General features: G+C 39.2%; 2 protein-coding genes across 3 annotated transcripts; one reads left to right on the forward strand and one right to left on the reverse strand.

Annotated features, from left to right (window-relative positions):
• The first annotated feature begins 1157 nt into the window (after positions 1-1157).
• LOC103704998 (UV radiation resistance-associated gene protein) lies at positions 1158-9432 on the forward strand. 2 transcript variants are annotated; one of them, XM_008788549.3, is made up of 6 exons: positions 1158-1523; positions 2458-2664; positions 5328-5496; positions 7419-7585; positions 8279-8509; positions 9105-9432. In XM_008788549.3, exons 1-6 carry the CDS (start codon positions 1338-1340, stop codon positions 9219-9221), a joined length of 1077 nt encoding a protein of 358 aa, XP_008786771.2. In that variant the 5' UTR covers positions 1158-1337; the 3' UTR covers positions 9222-9432. The 2 variants fall into 2 exon arrangements, with proteins under 2 accessions (XP_008786771.2, XP_008786772.2); XM_008788550.3 differs by having other exon boundaries at positions 7488-7585.
• Positions 9433-9908: 476 nt separating this feature from the next.
• Positions 9909-13577, reverse strand: LOC103704997 (sphinganine C4-monooxygenase 1-like). The gene is made up of 2 exons (XM_008788548.3): positions 13036-13577; positions 9909-10685 (listed from the first exon to the last, which is right to left on the reverse strand). The coding sequence occupies exons 1-2, from the start codon at positions 13261-13263 to the stop codon at positions 10140-10142; spliced, it is 774 nt and encodes a 257-aa protein (XP_008786770.2). The 5' UTR covers positions 13264-13577; the 3' UTR covers positions 9909-10139.
• Positions 13578-14048: the final 471 nt, after the last annotated feature.

Here is a 14048-nt window from a genome sequence, read left to right on the forward strand (position 1 = left end):
AAATAATTCAATGTTACTTCAATTGCATACATAAATGATAATTCAAAAGTATACGACTCGTAAACTCAAGACATAACTCAATAATAGACTTTACCTAAAACTATGCCGCAGTTCTTAGTTTTTGTTCGTTAACTAATGTTGTGGTTTTATTATTTGATAGAGCATTTGATATGAGATAATCATTCCAAGATCAAGAATGACATCGATGAAGGTAACAAGATCATCATATTTGGATGCACCATGTTAATGCTATATGATAATGATTCTAAATTATCCCTACTTCTCAAATTACTATCTAATCTAGTAATGAAAAACTTGTCCTTGATGTTGGGTATCCAATTCACCCTAAGGACGTGATCTAGGCTAAAATTTGGGAATAAAAATAATCCTTAGTCTAGCAACAGAAAAAAAAAAAAAAAAATTTGGATTCGGCCCCATGGGGACCAAGATACATTGGGTCGGCCCCATGGGGCCGAACCAATGTATTTTGGTCGGCCCCATGGGGCCGACCCAATTGCAGCGGGTCGGCCCCATGGGGCCGAACCGAAGGCACTGGTTCAAAGAACCAGTGCCGAACGATTTGGGGAGGCGGGGGGGGGGGGGGGGGGGGGGGGGGGAGCTACCTCGAGGTGGTCGTGGAGGCGCCGGCGAGGTGCTCGTTGCTCGGGAGATGGCCGGGGAGGTGGTTCCGGGAGAAGCCGGCGAGGTGGTCGGAGATCGGGAGAATGCCGGCGACGAGAGGGAGAAGGGGGAACGGGGGGGTTTTGGGCGTTGGCGAGGTGCTTTGGGCGGAACAGTTCAAAGGGAGACGGAGGGGGTTTGGCCGCCGGCGAGGTGCTTGAGGCGAGGTTTTTTGGGCGGAAGGGAGAAGCCGGCGGGTGTTTTGGAGGGGAAGAGCGGGGTGGGGGGGAGGGTTTGGGGGGTGTAGAGAGCAATTTAGGTGAGGGGGTGGGGAGGGTGGGGGGTAATTTAGGAATTTTTAATTTTTTAGGGGTGTCCTTAGCAAATGGGGGGGTGTAGAGAGTATTTAATTTTTTTTTAATTTTTGGGGGGTGTCCTGAGCAATAGGGGGGGTGTATATAGAACCATCCCCATCTCATGCACCCTTTTCTTTGATTTATTTAATCCTTGCTCTAATGATTTCTTAATGTCGAAACGCAAATAATAATCCGTCGGCGTTTGTTTAGGAGCGTTGCATCCGATCGGTTTTCGCCGGGAACCGCCGATGAGCCTTGACCCCCCCCCTCCCCATCTTGGTTCCTAGGAGGCGATGACGGGTTCCGCCCACGGTCTGCAATCGAGCCAGCAGCGAGCAAGATCTCTCGGCGGCCGGATCCATGGCAGCGGGAACGGAGTGGGAGCTCTCGCCCCTCGAGGGGATCGAGGGAGCCGAGACTCCCAAGATCGTCGAGTGGGAGGACCTCCAGGAGGAGCTCGCCCGCCTCTGGAGCCTCTCCGCGGCGCTCAAGAAGGCTGAGGAGCGGAAAGAGTCTCTCGCTCAGAAGCTGGAGTCGATCATAGAGGTAGGGTTTGTAACATAAAGATCGCATCTTTTTGTTCTTTGAGTAAGGACTCGATCGGGTAATTGCAAAAGCTTTTCCCTGGGGAATGTTGAATTTAGAAAGTTTAAATTCATCAGTTTTCATGAATTGGGTATATCTTATATGCTTTAATCGAGGGAGAATCTCGGTTTAAGAAGCAGGAAATGAAACTGGATATTCACGCTTTCATTTTTTTTTCTTCGGTTCTTGATTGAAATGGTGGCAAGAAGAATTCGGGAATGTGATCCAATTTGACGAATTTTTCATATTTCGACGACGACTTAGGTTCGTATTTGTGTTTCGCGTGGACAATGACCCTTTCTTCTTTTCGAATTAAAAGGTTTCGCTTTGATTTTTGGAAATCCAGAATTTTAGTTTGACTACAGGGTGGGCGGTAAGATTGCTTCACTATGACCTGGGTGTCACGTGTTCTAAACATAGAAATAGCATCCATGTATGAGGGTAAGGTTGCGTACATCTGACCCTCCCAAAATTTTACTTAAGTACAGAAACAGCAGCTACAGGAGACCCTTTTCGTTTTAAAATTTTACTTTAGGTATTTTGGCATTTATATTTGGAGAATCACACACTTTTAATTCAAGTAGTAGGAAATTGTATGGGATATGTACCTTCTTTCTTTTCTTCACTTGATGTTTTTTTCATATGGTGAAAACATATTGAACAATGTGATTTGATTTGATGAATCTTTTTTCTTTTTTCTTTTTTTGCTGAATAATTATCTCGTCTCTGATTCACATGATTTCATTTTTCTTTTCCTTTTTATTTTTCTTTTTTGTTCTTGTCGTTCTAGGGGAGGAATTATGGTATAGTTTATCTTTTATTTGTTTTTGTTATTTTCTTTTGGGTCTTTGATTGATTAGTTCGCTGGTTAGCGGCACGGCGGTATGGTGAGCAGGCTAGGAGAGAATCACTACGTCTGACTAATGAGTTGAAGGAGATGAGACAAAAGCTGGAGGTCCAGAAGGTTGCAATAGCAAATCTGTCAATCCACACGGTGAAGACATCAGAAGATGTCAAGAATCGAAGAGCACAGCTTTGTTTTGCCATCAGAATGTTGTTGGTATCTGGAAAGACTCTCTCCGCAGCCCACCAGCAACTGCAGGTACTTGAGAATTACTGAGACAAATGGTTCTTTTGCTTTTTTTTTTCCCCAAAGCATCATGGTAATAGATAAATGCATCTTTCCTATTGTTTTGGTAGAGCAATTTATACCTATTGGCTGCTCTATTATTTTTAGAATTGGGATTTAGGTTGTACGAGATAAGGATTCTTATTTTTGGAGGAAGCCACTGGAAGTTATTTTGTTCCCCATTGTAGATCTGAATAATGCAATATTTTCTTGTTGAAGATTACCTGATAAATTTGAGGCAGAAGTCCTTTCATCTGAGAATTTTACATCTTAATTAGGACTAATATAGACTTGGAGGTCTCCTGCACAACTGAAGGAATCAGAACGTTAAACTTTTTGTTCCTTGACAGCATATCTGCTTGGTTGTGTAGCTCCAACTTGCTAAATTGGCTTTTTTTTATTATTATTCTAGAGGCTAAAGTGGTGGTCTGACAAAGTAAGAGCTCAGATGATTGGCTAAGACATGTTGGCTGATGTACAACATCATGCGGACATTACCATGTGCTTCAATACACTGAAAATAAAATAACTGTAACTTTCTGTAGTTTTGTTTCCTTTTTTTATGATAATTTGATACTTTTTTAGCTATCAGTCATCTTTTTGTTTTTCATGACATTTGCTACTTAGAGGTTATTTGCTCTCCTGCAATTCCAGTAACCTGCAATTAAAGTTGCAGTGAAACTGGAAATGTAGCTTTCAAATTGCTGTTGCTCTGTTTGGTTCGCCTGCACTTTTAATTTAAAGCTAAGGCCTCTGGGTGATGAAATCACCTCAAGTTTCAGAGATGATGGTACAAGAGTCTGAGCGGGTTGCAAGTCAATTCCAGCTCACCGTGCAAGTCATTTCCTGTAACTCAACTAGTAGACATTCTGGCTACAAGTTGATTTGCAACTAATGAGCCCAAGTTGCAAGTCTAGATGCTGCAAGTCAAGGGACTTGTATGAAGCCAAACAATGCAAAGGGCTCTGTTGCATGTTACCAACAGGAAGATGCACTTGATTAGGTGAAAATCCAGAAGTTACAAGTGAACCTTTGATTTATTATTGGTTTTCTGAATACATTAACAAACAAAAACCCTCCTGCAGAAACTTCACCTTGTCTCTTACCAAATAACAGGAGCCTCTCTCCTTCCTTGACCATGTACACTTCAAGATCTTTCAGAGCTGCATACCTGCTGTCAATCTCAATTGCATTCTGTAATCTTTCTGCTCGGTGACTGAAAGAGGGGACTGGTTCGCTGCTTTTCTTGGTACTCATGCATCTAAAGTGGCTTGGTGACCTGTTCACAAGCCGAGCAGCCTGCTCGGCCGGCTCAAGTTTAAAGCCTTTTTGGCGGGCTCAGACCGAAGGGTCTAGACTCAGCTGGCTGGGCCGAGTTTGAAAAATAGGTCCATTTAATAAACGAACTAGGCTCGGGCTTGGGGATTAAAGCCCGACCAGGTTTGATTTTTTTATTTTTCTTGTGCTATTTATTTATGTCTGATGTATTTGTAGGTTTAATTAACAATTGTTGTTGACATGTAAACTTAAGGGGACAATAGACATGTTGTAGATTATTGGCAATATTTAATTATTGATATTTAGCATTTTTATAAAATATTATAAAGCATTTTTAGTATTTTAAAAAATTAAAAAATGGTCATGAAGCCTGTTGCCTAGCCTGAAGCCTGAGTAAAAGGCCAGGCTGGGCTCGGGCCTAAGAAATTGTCTTGACCTTTGGGCAAAGCCTACCTGGCCTAGCCCATGAATAGGTGTATTTTAGAGCGAACACATTAAATACCATATGAATTTGAAGGGGTTTTTACTTTTATTGGAGAATGCCAGTCTATTTTGTGTAGGCTTTTTTGAACCCTTATTATGTCTTGCTTCTAATTTATTTACCTATTAACTAAGTGAAGTCTATTTTTTGTATTTCTAAATTCTAAACATTAATATCGTGCAATTACCGAGCTGAAACTTCGTGAATAGGTGTATTTTGGAGCGAACACACTGAATACCATATGAAGTTGAAGGGGTTATTGGGCGAATGCCAGTCTATTTTGTGTGGGCCTTTTTGAACTCTTATTGTGTCTTGCTTCAAATTTATTTACCTATTAACTAAGTGAATTCTATTTTTTGTATTTCTAAATTCTAAACATTAATATTGTGCAAGTACCGAGCTGAAACTCCCCAAATATATGGGTTTATAATCTTTTATATGGCCCTTAGCCCCTTAGAGTAAAATGATGTTAAGTTCTTATATATCAAGTCAAATTTTAGAAGTCTAAATTCAAATGAATTTCCTGCATGAGCCTATTACTATCGAACTAAAAGCATAACCATATGGTTTCTATATGCAATACCGTGAACTTGTAGCAACATTTGCTATACTTCATTTTTAGCAGACAGTCCGCATCATGTACTTAAAAACTTTGCATATGAACCAGTGCTGAACCCTACAATAGTAGTCTTTGCATATGTTACAAGGAAAAGAAATATTCATTACATCATATTGCATAATACCAGTAGAATTCAGTCTCTTGTTTTATCGTGACGCTTCCATGCGGCAATCCTGTGGTGTGAGCTAAATTGTTTGTTCTTGTTGAATTCTAGCTTAGTATCAAACTTACTATGATGTATGGCTTATTGTTCTATAGGAAGCTAATAAATTACTATCTGGGAAAAGGGTTCATTGGCATCTCAGAAACCTGCAAAAGATGTTAAGGACAAGGCAACAATATATGGTTTCCCAAGTTGCTACCCTCTATCCCATGAAGGGCCTGGAACAGACATGCAAGGAGAAGCAGGGTTCAGATAACAAATCAAGTATGCTCTCTCTCTCTCTCTCTCTCCCTCCCCACCACCGCCCCCCCCCCCCCCCCCCCCCCCCCCCCCCCCCAACCCCACTCTCTCCCCCTCCCTTCCTCCCTCCACTATCAGGTTTAAATAATATGCAATTTTTAAATTATCAGAGTAGGTAACATAATAGAATTAGGATCATGACTCTTAGCTGCAATGACTTATATGTAATCTTTTCTGCTAGTGTAAATGACCTAATCTGCATATATCCAAGAGATGCAAAGGTCATTGGTTTTACTTGTCTTGGTTACGTGCTCTTTATTTTTCTGACAGAAACATAAAAGTTTTCAAAGTTAGACTCAGGCTGGTCAGGCAAATACATAATAATTTCTGCTTTTCTCGTACTGAAGTGAACTGTATCATTTGGGATTAATTTTATTAAAAGATTATACTTTGACAATGTAGTTGCAAATGATTTGAAGCATTCCTATAAGTGTGAACAAATAAGCATAAAGATAAAAAATCAAGAAAGAATTATTAGAGAACATAAATATGAGATTCTGCTGAAACCTAAGAATACCGCTAACAGGAGAACATATTAATTGTTGAATAGACATATTCTCTTTCAACTATGGGAATTGTGTGGAGTGAAACTTCTATTGAAATACTGGGATGCAGTGTAGAATTGATGGGCAAAAAATTACCCAAGAGATTGTTTCAATAAATTCAGTTTATATACAATGCGTTGCTGTCTAATAGAAGAACAAGGTCCTATCAGTGGAATGTCTTGATATGTGTTTTGCAATCACAATAAAATGCCACTTTGAAAATCAACAAAATCAACAGTTAAAAGTTATGAATACCATTGGATCTTGAAGGAAAACGTGTAGAATGGAATTATAAGATCATTGTTATTTTTTGGGTCAGAATGTCGGCACTTTACGTACACATCAACATTAGTTGATCCCATATTTAAAATGAGGATCCTAAGGTGGTTATGTGCTTAAACTATGTAGGACAAATTTAGAAATGAGTAAATTGGAGGAAGCACAGGATGATGCCTATTATGGTTGAAGCAAGAAGAACCAATTAAGATGCTTTGATCTGCCTAGCTTGTTTTGCCAGTGACTGGCTGCTTCTTTCTTCGTTGAAAGAGGACAAGCAGTTCAAAGTCACATGAGAAAACATCTATATGCTTGGATAGTCTATGCCAGAGACAACCCTAAATAAGAGAAAGGGAAGAGGTGAAGAACATTTGAAACCTGAATGGAACTACTGTGAAGGAATATCTTGAGTTTTTGATTTAAGGAGTTGGTGTTGAAGTATACTTCAAAAGTCATTTAGTACTCATGATATTGAGACTTGTTTTAGCTTCAATTCCATACACTCGCTCAAATGTTAAAACCACATGTTTAGCAAAGTTGACTTTGGGCCTCTCACTCTAGAGTTGATCCTATATGCACACAGAGTACCCCATATTGCTGCAGTTTCTCACTGCATTTTCATGCATGCCATGAATAGTGACTGAGAGAGTATGGTTTACCAAATCATCAGAGTGATTCAACATTTGTATGTGGTTGTTTTTCCACACTAAAGGTCAACACTATGATCCACCAGGCTTAATATCGATCCATATATCTACTTTTTGTTTGTGGTTCTTTACAGTTAAGGGTGTTATTATCCTTTGTTGGGTTGTTTCAGTCACTATGTTGAACCATGGAACCAATCGTGGTTCAACAAGGGCAGCAAACTTGGTGGCAGGGTTTGTCTTCTAGTGATTTTAGAATCTCCAATAAGGAATCCATATTCTATTGGCTCCCAATGGGTTGCTACATATTGTGGTCCAGAATTTGTTACTGATCAATGCTTTGTTTTTTAATGTTGTTCATATTGTTACTCTGCCTTGGTTTCTGGAGCATGTAATGAAATGAATCAAATACTTTTTTCAGGAGATTCTACTGCATCATGCTCCCTAAATGTATCTAAAGCTCCACAATTATCACCTTTGACAATTTTAGGTCTGCAGCTAACTGCACTCCCGTTAAAAAGGATGGGCTTTTTCAGTGACAAGAAGGAAATTCAGAGGTCTGCAACAGTTCTTGGTTATGTTGCACATGTAAGGGTTTTTTTTTATGTCAATTCTTTTACTTAGTTGGCATGGCCCGACATCTGAATACGCATTTGTCTTCTGCTCCTCTCTTTAAAATTTGAGTTCAAGTTGTACCAAAGTTCACGTGAGAGTGTGTAAATTCTAGGAGCAGCTGTGTAGCAAAACACATCATCATGCTTAAGGACTCATTTGGTTCGCAAGAAAAAAAATTCCTCACTAGAATGTTTTTTTTGAAAAGATGATTCATGGAAATATGATGCCTGAGAAAATGGTTTTAGCATGTTTGGTTGATTATGGAAAAGTGGCACATCCTAGAATGATTTATGTTTGGTTGAGCATCTACTTTCCTAGGAAAATTGTATAAAATACTTATTATATCCTTAATAAAGGAAAAGACCTTACTAATAGATTTTGATGGCTTAAGGGTACTTTTGGAAAAAAAGGACCTCAATTCTCAACCGGTCGGAAAGTAGCTTTTCTATGTCTTTTGTGGGTTTTTCTTATGGGAATGCTATTTTCTCATATCTCTTCTTTGAAAACTTCAACCAAACGACAGGTATTTTTTTATTTTTTCGTTGACAACATTTTTTCTCTTTCTTTTCTCGCAAACCAAACGAGTCGTAAGAGTCTTGCTTGGGTGAGGTGTCTGCTATAGGTAGGTTATTGACTTGTTATTTATTTTCTTCCTTGCTTTTGCAGGCTGTTTTGCTTATTGCATCTTACCTTGATGTTCCTTTACGATATCCTTTGCGGTTGGGAGGCTCATGTTCATATATTCATGACTATGCTCCTTCAATTGAATCTTTGTCATCCGATTTGTCAGCAAATCCAATTATTACGGGCATGAGTATGAAGCCTCCAGAATTTCCCCTGTTTCTGGAAGGCCAGGATACTACAAGAGCCGCTTATGCTATATTTTTGTTGAATAAGGTTTGTTTTCTGTGCTTTATTGTGCTGTTGTCTCTCAGTTTAAGGTAGAAATCAGCATCAATATGTATCTTGGTATCGACTTGGTCTGATTTCTGAGTATCCTTTTTAGTTCATGTCAGGTGTAAATCTGAACAAAGAAATGTAAAAAAATTGTTGCTGTAGAACTTCTATTTATTTTTCACTTACACCAAATGTCATTGAATCTGTAGTGTAGATTATGAGCCTTGATGGACAAATTGATAGTCATTAAAATGCATCCGTGAATAAATGTAGAAAGTCAATACATACCAGAAAATCCTTGTTCATGTTCCGTGATTGTCCGATCAGATTCATAAACTCATACCTATGCATATGAACCTTGATTGAGGAAATGTCTAACGGCAGAAAACATTAATGTAGAATAATGTGCACATAATGATGCCAAGAATGTGGCCTATACTTTGTAGTCCCTAAAATTTTATCGCAAATGCTGCAAAAAAAATTATGTAAAATATGCAAAGGGAGCTTTATCCAGGCTACTTCACCTCTAATATTATATATTTGCTTCTTTTTTATTTTTTTGGGTTTGCCAATGACCCCTGTTTTCTTTTGGTAGGATTTAGAGCAGCTTTTAAACGACGTTGGAGCTGAAAGTCTGGGACCGAGGCATGTATTAGCTAATCTGAAGGAGCTTATGAGGATCATCCAATCCCAGCAATACATCGATATCTAAATTGTATCAAACATTTGAAGCAGCAAATAGACTTTGCTTATAACTCAAAGCACCGGTGCAAGTTTTTATCAAGCACCTTTGGCACAAACCAACACAAGGTCCTTGTTTTTATATATTACATTATTTTGATGTAATGTATCGTTTCATTCTACAACAATGAGAAGCGATATTTCTAATGCAAGATTGCTGCCAACAGATGTTACTTCTATAATTGCCTACGCATTTGCTTATTTTGATTTTCTGGGGGTATCTGCTTTTAATTGAAGGATAATTGTTAAAGAGCCAAAGCTATTTGTCGCTGACAGATCGGTGCATTTAAACAAGTGCTGGTGGAAACATTGCTCGCAACGAGGACTTCATGGTGGAAACAAGCACAAAACCTACATGCTTACGGACAGGACGGAGAAAGCCGAAACCACATGCATGTAAACAAACATAAAAGAAACCAGCTCCCAAACTTCAGAATAAGCAATGAAGCTGCATAGGAAACACTGCAAAAAAACACGTTAACTGAAGGAAAAGCTTGACAATGCCTGTTAGAGCAGCCAAATTTGTGATTTAATAGATAATGCCGTACCAGGAACGGATGGAAAATTTTTCTCTATTTTCTCTATCCAACCAGAAATATATAGAAATTCCCAAATGAGTAGGGCCAACAGGCCACCAAGAACAAAACAAATGTTGTTGAAAATTTGTATAAGAAACTAGCAGGGAAAAACATAGCAGCAAGCACAGTGGCAACAACATCCACTTGCAGATCAACATAAGTGTATGCTCGTTGCTGAGGAATTTGAGTATCTTTACACGTGGATTTATAATTCAGACTGTCTTAAATCAAGTCAAAACTGAAAATCAGAAGCTGCCAGAATCTATACATCATCAGGAATAATTCTCCTTCATCTACCCTAGTGCCCCCCCTCAGTCAACCTTCTTTGGTCTTGCTTCAAGGCCTCCATCCATTCTTCTCTCGATGGTGTATGGCATGTACGTCCCGAGAATCTTGTCCCACATGACGAAGAAGGGCTGGGAGAAGTTGTACTTGCTGCCATAGAGCTGATGATGGATATCATGATAGGCTGTGTTGTTCTTGAAGAGCAAGTGTAAGGGGTTGCCAGGGAGCCAAAGCCCACAATGGTCATCAACTGTCTTGATGGTTGCAAAGGAAAAGAAGAAGATAGAAGCCTTTGGAGACATGCCGGATACAAGAAAGGATAAGGCACCACCAACTGTGTCGAGGAGGAGCCCCTCAATTGGGTGGTTGTAGAGTGCCCCGAAAGAGTACGGGACGACCAAACGGTGGTGCTGGGAGTGGATGTGACGGTAGAGGAATTGATTGTGGTGCATGTACCGGTGCATGAAGTACTGCCATGTATCCATTACAAGCATTGCAACCAAGAACTGCATAGCATAAGCCAGAATGGAGTCTTCAGATACTGGTTGGTCCTCAATCTTGTTGCCTGCAAACTGCAATAGTGTATGGCGGGAGTTGAGGTCAGAGAAATAATCATCTCGTAGCTTGCACATTATGGAAATTGTATTATAATGCTATGATAAATTGTTGGTGCAGAATGCTAGATGTATACCCTGAAAGCATTCTGCACGTCGATCAAACTTAGTCTAACTATCATTGCATTTTTAATTGATGTGATTCCTTCATAAACTAATGCTGTGAAAACAAAACTATTGACATTCTGTCAAGAATTTTCATTTTACAAGTACAATGTTTGCAACAGAATAGTTTAGCAACCATTTTCCATAGTAGTCTTTTAATGTTTAGAACTTATAATAAATTTCAAGCTTTTTCTCATAAACTATCAGATGTGACATGTTTACCAGCATTAAGTCATGCAACACATACACAAAATAAAATATTAAATAATTTCCATACAAACATATAACAAGGAGGATCTCAACAAAGACATTGTGGATCAGTGCACTGTGCACGTTTATCTCAAAATTTTACATGCATATGTCACGAGTATCTACCAAGTGAATGGACAACTAATGTTGGGAAGGGAGAGAAGGAATATGCATACATGTTTGCATAATAAGTTTATAGACAGCTTAGGTCATACAAATAAAGGCGAATGAATCAGCTGAAGGACAACAGAGCTCAAGAAACCACAAAAGCGGTTATCTGCGTGAAGAATGATTCTGATATAGAACTACTGTTTTTCCTCTTTTTCGGCTGGTGAATTGGAGGGGGGCAATGTGGCATAAAACAAACGAAGTTGAATGGGTTCAAGTACAAGCATCGTGCACCTCATGATAATATCAGGTGCCCATGAACAACCAAGTTGAAGAACTAAGAAATTAGGTTTCAATGGGGTAAGTAACAAATGAGGTGCTCATATACAGAGATGCCTAAGATTAAGCAGGAAAAGGAGGCACGAGCGTGTGGAATTGTACATCAAATGCAACCTATGAAAGCATGACATCAGATGCAGGTCTCATTAAAACTAGTAGCACTTAAGTTTAAATTTATTCTTGATGCATTTCATATTGTCTATGAAGAGTTGAAAAGGGTTCGGTAACAGTACTAGCTTGCCCCAAATAATCTACTATAGTAGAAACTTATACTCATAACATTTAAAGTTGAATTTCTTCACATATTTTCAATTTATGAACATTTTAGTTAGATAAATTCTAAGTTATTTCTTTTCCTCTGCTGGATTTCTAAAGCAAATTTTCTTCTTCTCTTTCCTCGCTCCTTAATTTTTTTGCTCTCCTTATACTTTTCAATTTTCAAACTAAATCAGCACTTCTTATCAAAAAAGACTATGCCAGTTTTGCTATACACCCTTCCAATAATATCAGACATTATAATAAACAAGGAAACAAAACCAGAAAAACAAAAAGTTTAACAAAAATATTGGCATCGTCATAAATTTCCTCCCACTAGACCTGCCCACTTTGGGGCTCTAGGGTTCTGTGGATACTGTTGAAGACAGCTACGCAGTCAGTCTCACCAACATATTCACCGATCTTGTTCGCTGAGAAAACTAACAAGCTAGATAAAGAGCTTCAGAAACATGTCAAAAAATAACAACACTCCGAATTTACGATGCAGTTATGTGTTTGCCTGGTCCATGTGCCACGAAATTAGTGGGTGTCAATAACTTCAGGATTATTTTAACCACTCTCATGTCCTCTTCTCCCTCTATGTCCCCCCTTGAGATAGCTAAATATTTAATACAACAACAAAAAAAAGTTTAATGCACATATATGTATTATAGTCTATGGTGGCCACAAAAAGTCATCAAATTAACATAGGCAACAAATTATATCAAGGAACTCCAGTACTTGTATGAATAAATAGCTCAGTCTAGCACCAAAGCCATCTACAATCAGTTTGCATCACAAATTCAGAACCCTAACTTGCGAAACCAGACCACAATTTTAACAAAAGCCATCAGTGACACCAAGTGGTATATAATCAACCAACTGTCATTGGGAGACAGATCGACAGAATATTTACAATCTCTCGACAGAAGTAAATAAATAACTGAACACAACCTAATCGAATCAAAGTTTACAAACAAAAAACAGCAAGCAATCAAAATGAATCCAAGCTTCTACAAGAACAGCATTTTAAAATAAGGTAGTCAAGAGCCCTAAATTCTGCATAAATCAAATGAAGCCAAAAAAATCCAACTTTTGGCACGACCTACCACTCAGAGGTTATGCCAACAACAAAATCCACCAATAATATCTTTTGATTAAAGAAAGATATCACGTCAACAATATACACCCAACTGTCAAAACTCTAAAAAAAATCGAGGAAAAAAAAGGAAGAGATCCGAGAGGGGCTCACCGCGAAGAGGGCAAGAGAGACGGTGGCCTGGATCGACTGCTGAAGGAGGACCCCCCTGACGACGGTGGCCTTGGAGATGGAGTTCTTGGCGGCCTCCTCCTTCCGAGAGTGCATCCGGAAACAATCAAGGCGATGGAGGAGGCAGTAGAGGCCCGAGTAGAGCCAGTAGACGCCGATCGGGACGGCGGTGCCCAGGACCTCATCGGAAACCCTAGATTCCCCTCCCATGGAATCGAAACCCTGGAGAACCGCAATGCAGCGGCCGCGACGGCGGGCGGAGGCGGCGGAGAGAGGCCGAGGGGAACGAAACTTGGAGATTGTTTTGGATTCGTATTTATGCGGGATTTGGGAACCAAAAGACACGATTTTTCTCGGGTTTTGAGGTTGTGGCGGAATCGGCGCCACTAGGTGGGTAACTAATCCCGCGTTTGCCGCTCTTTCTCGGCGCCTCCATCGAGAGAGCACACAAACGGAGCGGTTTGCTTCGTACCGCCGGTGAATGCGAAAGGCAGGCAGTCTACGTGGCTCCACGCTTCACGTCTTTGGAAACGACATGGGCTTTTTGAGATCAAAGACCTATCAAATTAGGTAGGCCCAACTCATGCTAGATTTAGAAATGGCAACTGGCAAGAGCTAAATTCTGTTTGGGTGAAATTTTATTGTTCCTAAATAATGACTGCGGTTTTGTTATTTTGGTCTTGCTTGGAAAATGTTGTCTTAAGATTAAGAAGAGAAGATAATTTTTTTGACGAAATGGATGAATTTGCTCCTGCAAATTGCGTTGTTCTTGGACCATTTCATAACAAATAAACATACTAAGGTATTTTAATTGCATCATAATATAATAGTATATTGCACTATAACATATTATAATAATGTAGCAAAAAATATAAAGCAATATTATAATAAATAATATGTATGATTATTTTAATATTGCATCATATTATAATATCATGTTATTCTGTAATATAATATAATTAGAGATAGGTTTGATAATTATTGCAAGTATCTAT

The sequence above is a fragment of the Phoenix dactylifera genome, chromosome 12, assembly GCF_009389715.1.
Source record: "Phoenix dactylifera cultivar Barhee BC4 chromosome 12, palm_55x_up_171113_PBpolish2nd_filt_p, whole genome shotgun sequence".
Classification (NCBI taxonomy): Eukaryota; Viridiplantae; Streptophyta; class Magnoliopsida; order Arecales; family Arecaceae; genus Phoenix; species Phoenix dactylifera.

Excerpts from the sequence above, each read along its gene's own strand:
- LOC103704998 (XM_008788549.3), top strand. The coding sequence starts at position 1,338 with ATGGCAGCGGGAACGGAGTGGGAGCTCTCGCCCCTCGAGGGGATCGAG. Across the intron at positions 1,524-2,457 it reads AGCTGGAGTCGATCATAGAG|GCTAGGAGAGAATCACTACG; the intron begins GTAGGGTTTGTA and ends TATGGTGAGCAG. Across the intron at positions 7,586-8,278 it reads TTCTTGGTTATGTTGCACAT|GCTGTTTTGCTTATTGCATC; the intron begins GTAAGGGTTTTT and ends TTGCTTTTGCAG.
- LOC103704997 (XM_008788548.3), bottom strand. The coding sequence starts at position 13,263 with ATGGGAGGGGAATCTAGGGTTTCCGATGAGGTCCTGGGCACCGCCGTC. Across the intron at positions 10,686-13,035 it reads TCTCTCTTGCCCTCTTCGCG|TTTGCAGGCAACAAGATTGA; the intron begins GTGAGCCCCTCT and ends ACACTATTGCAG.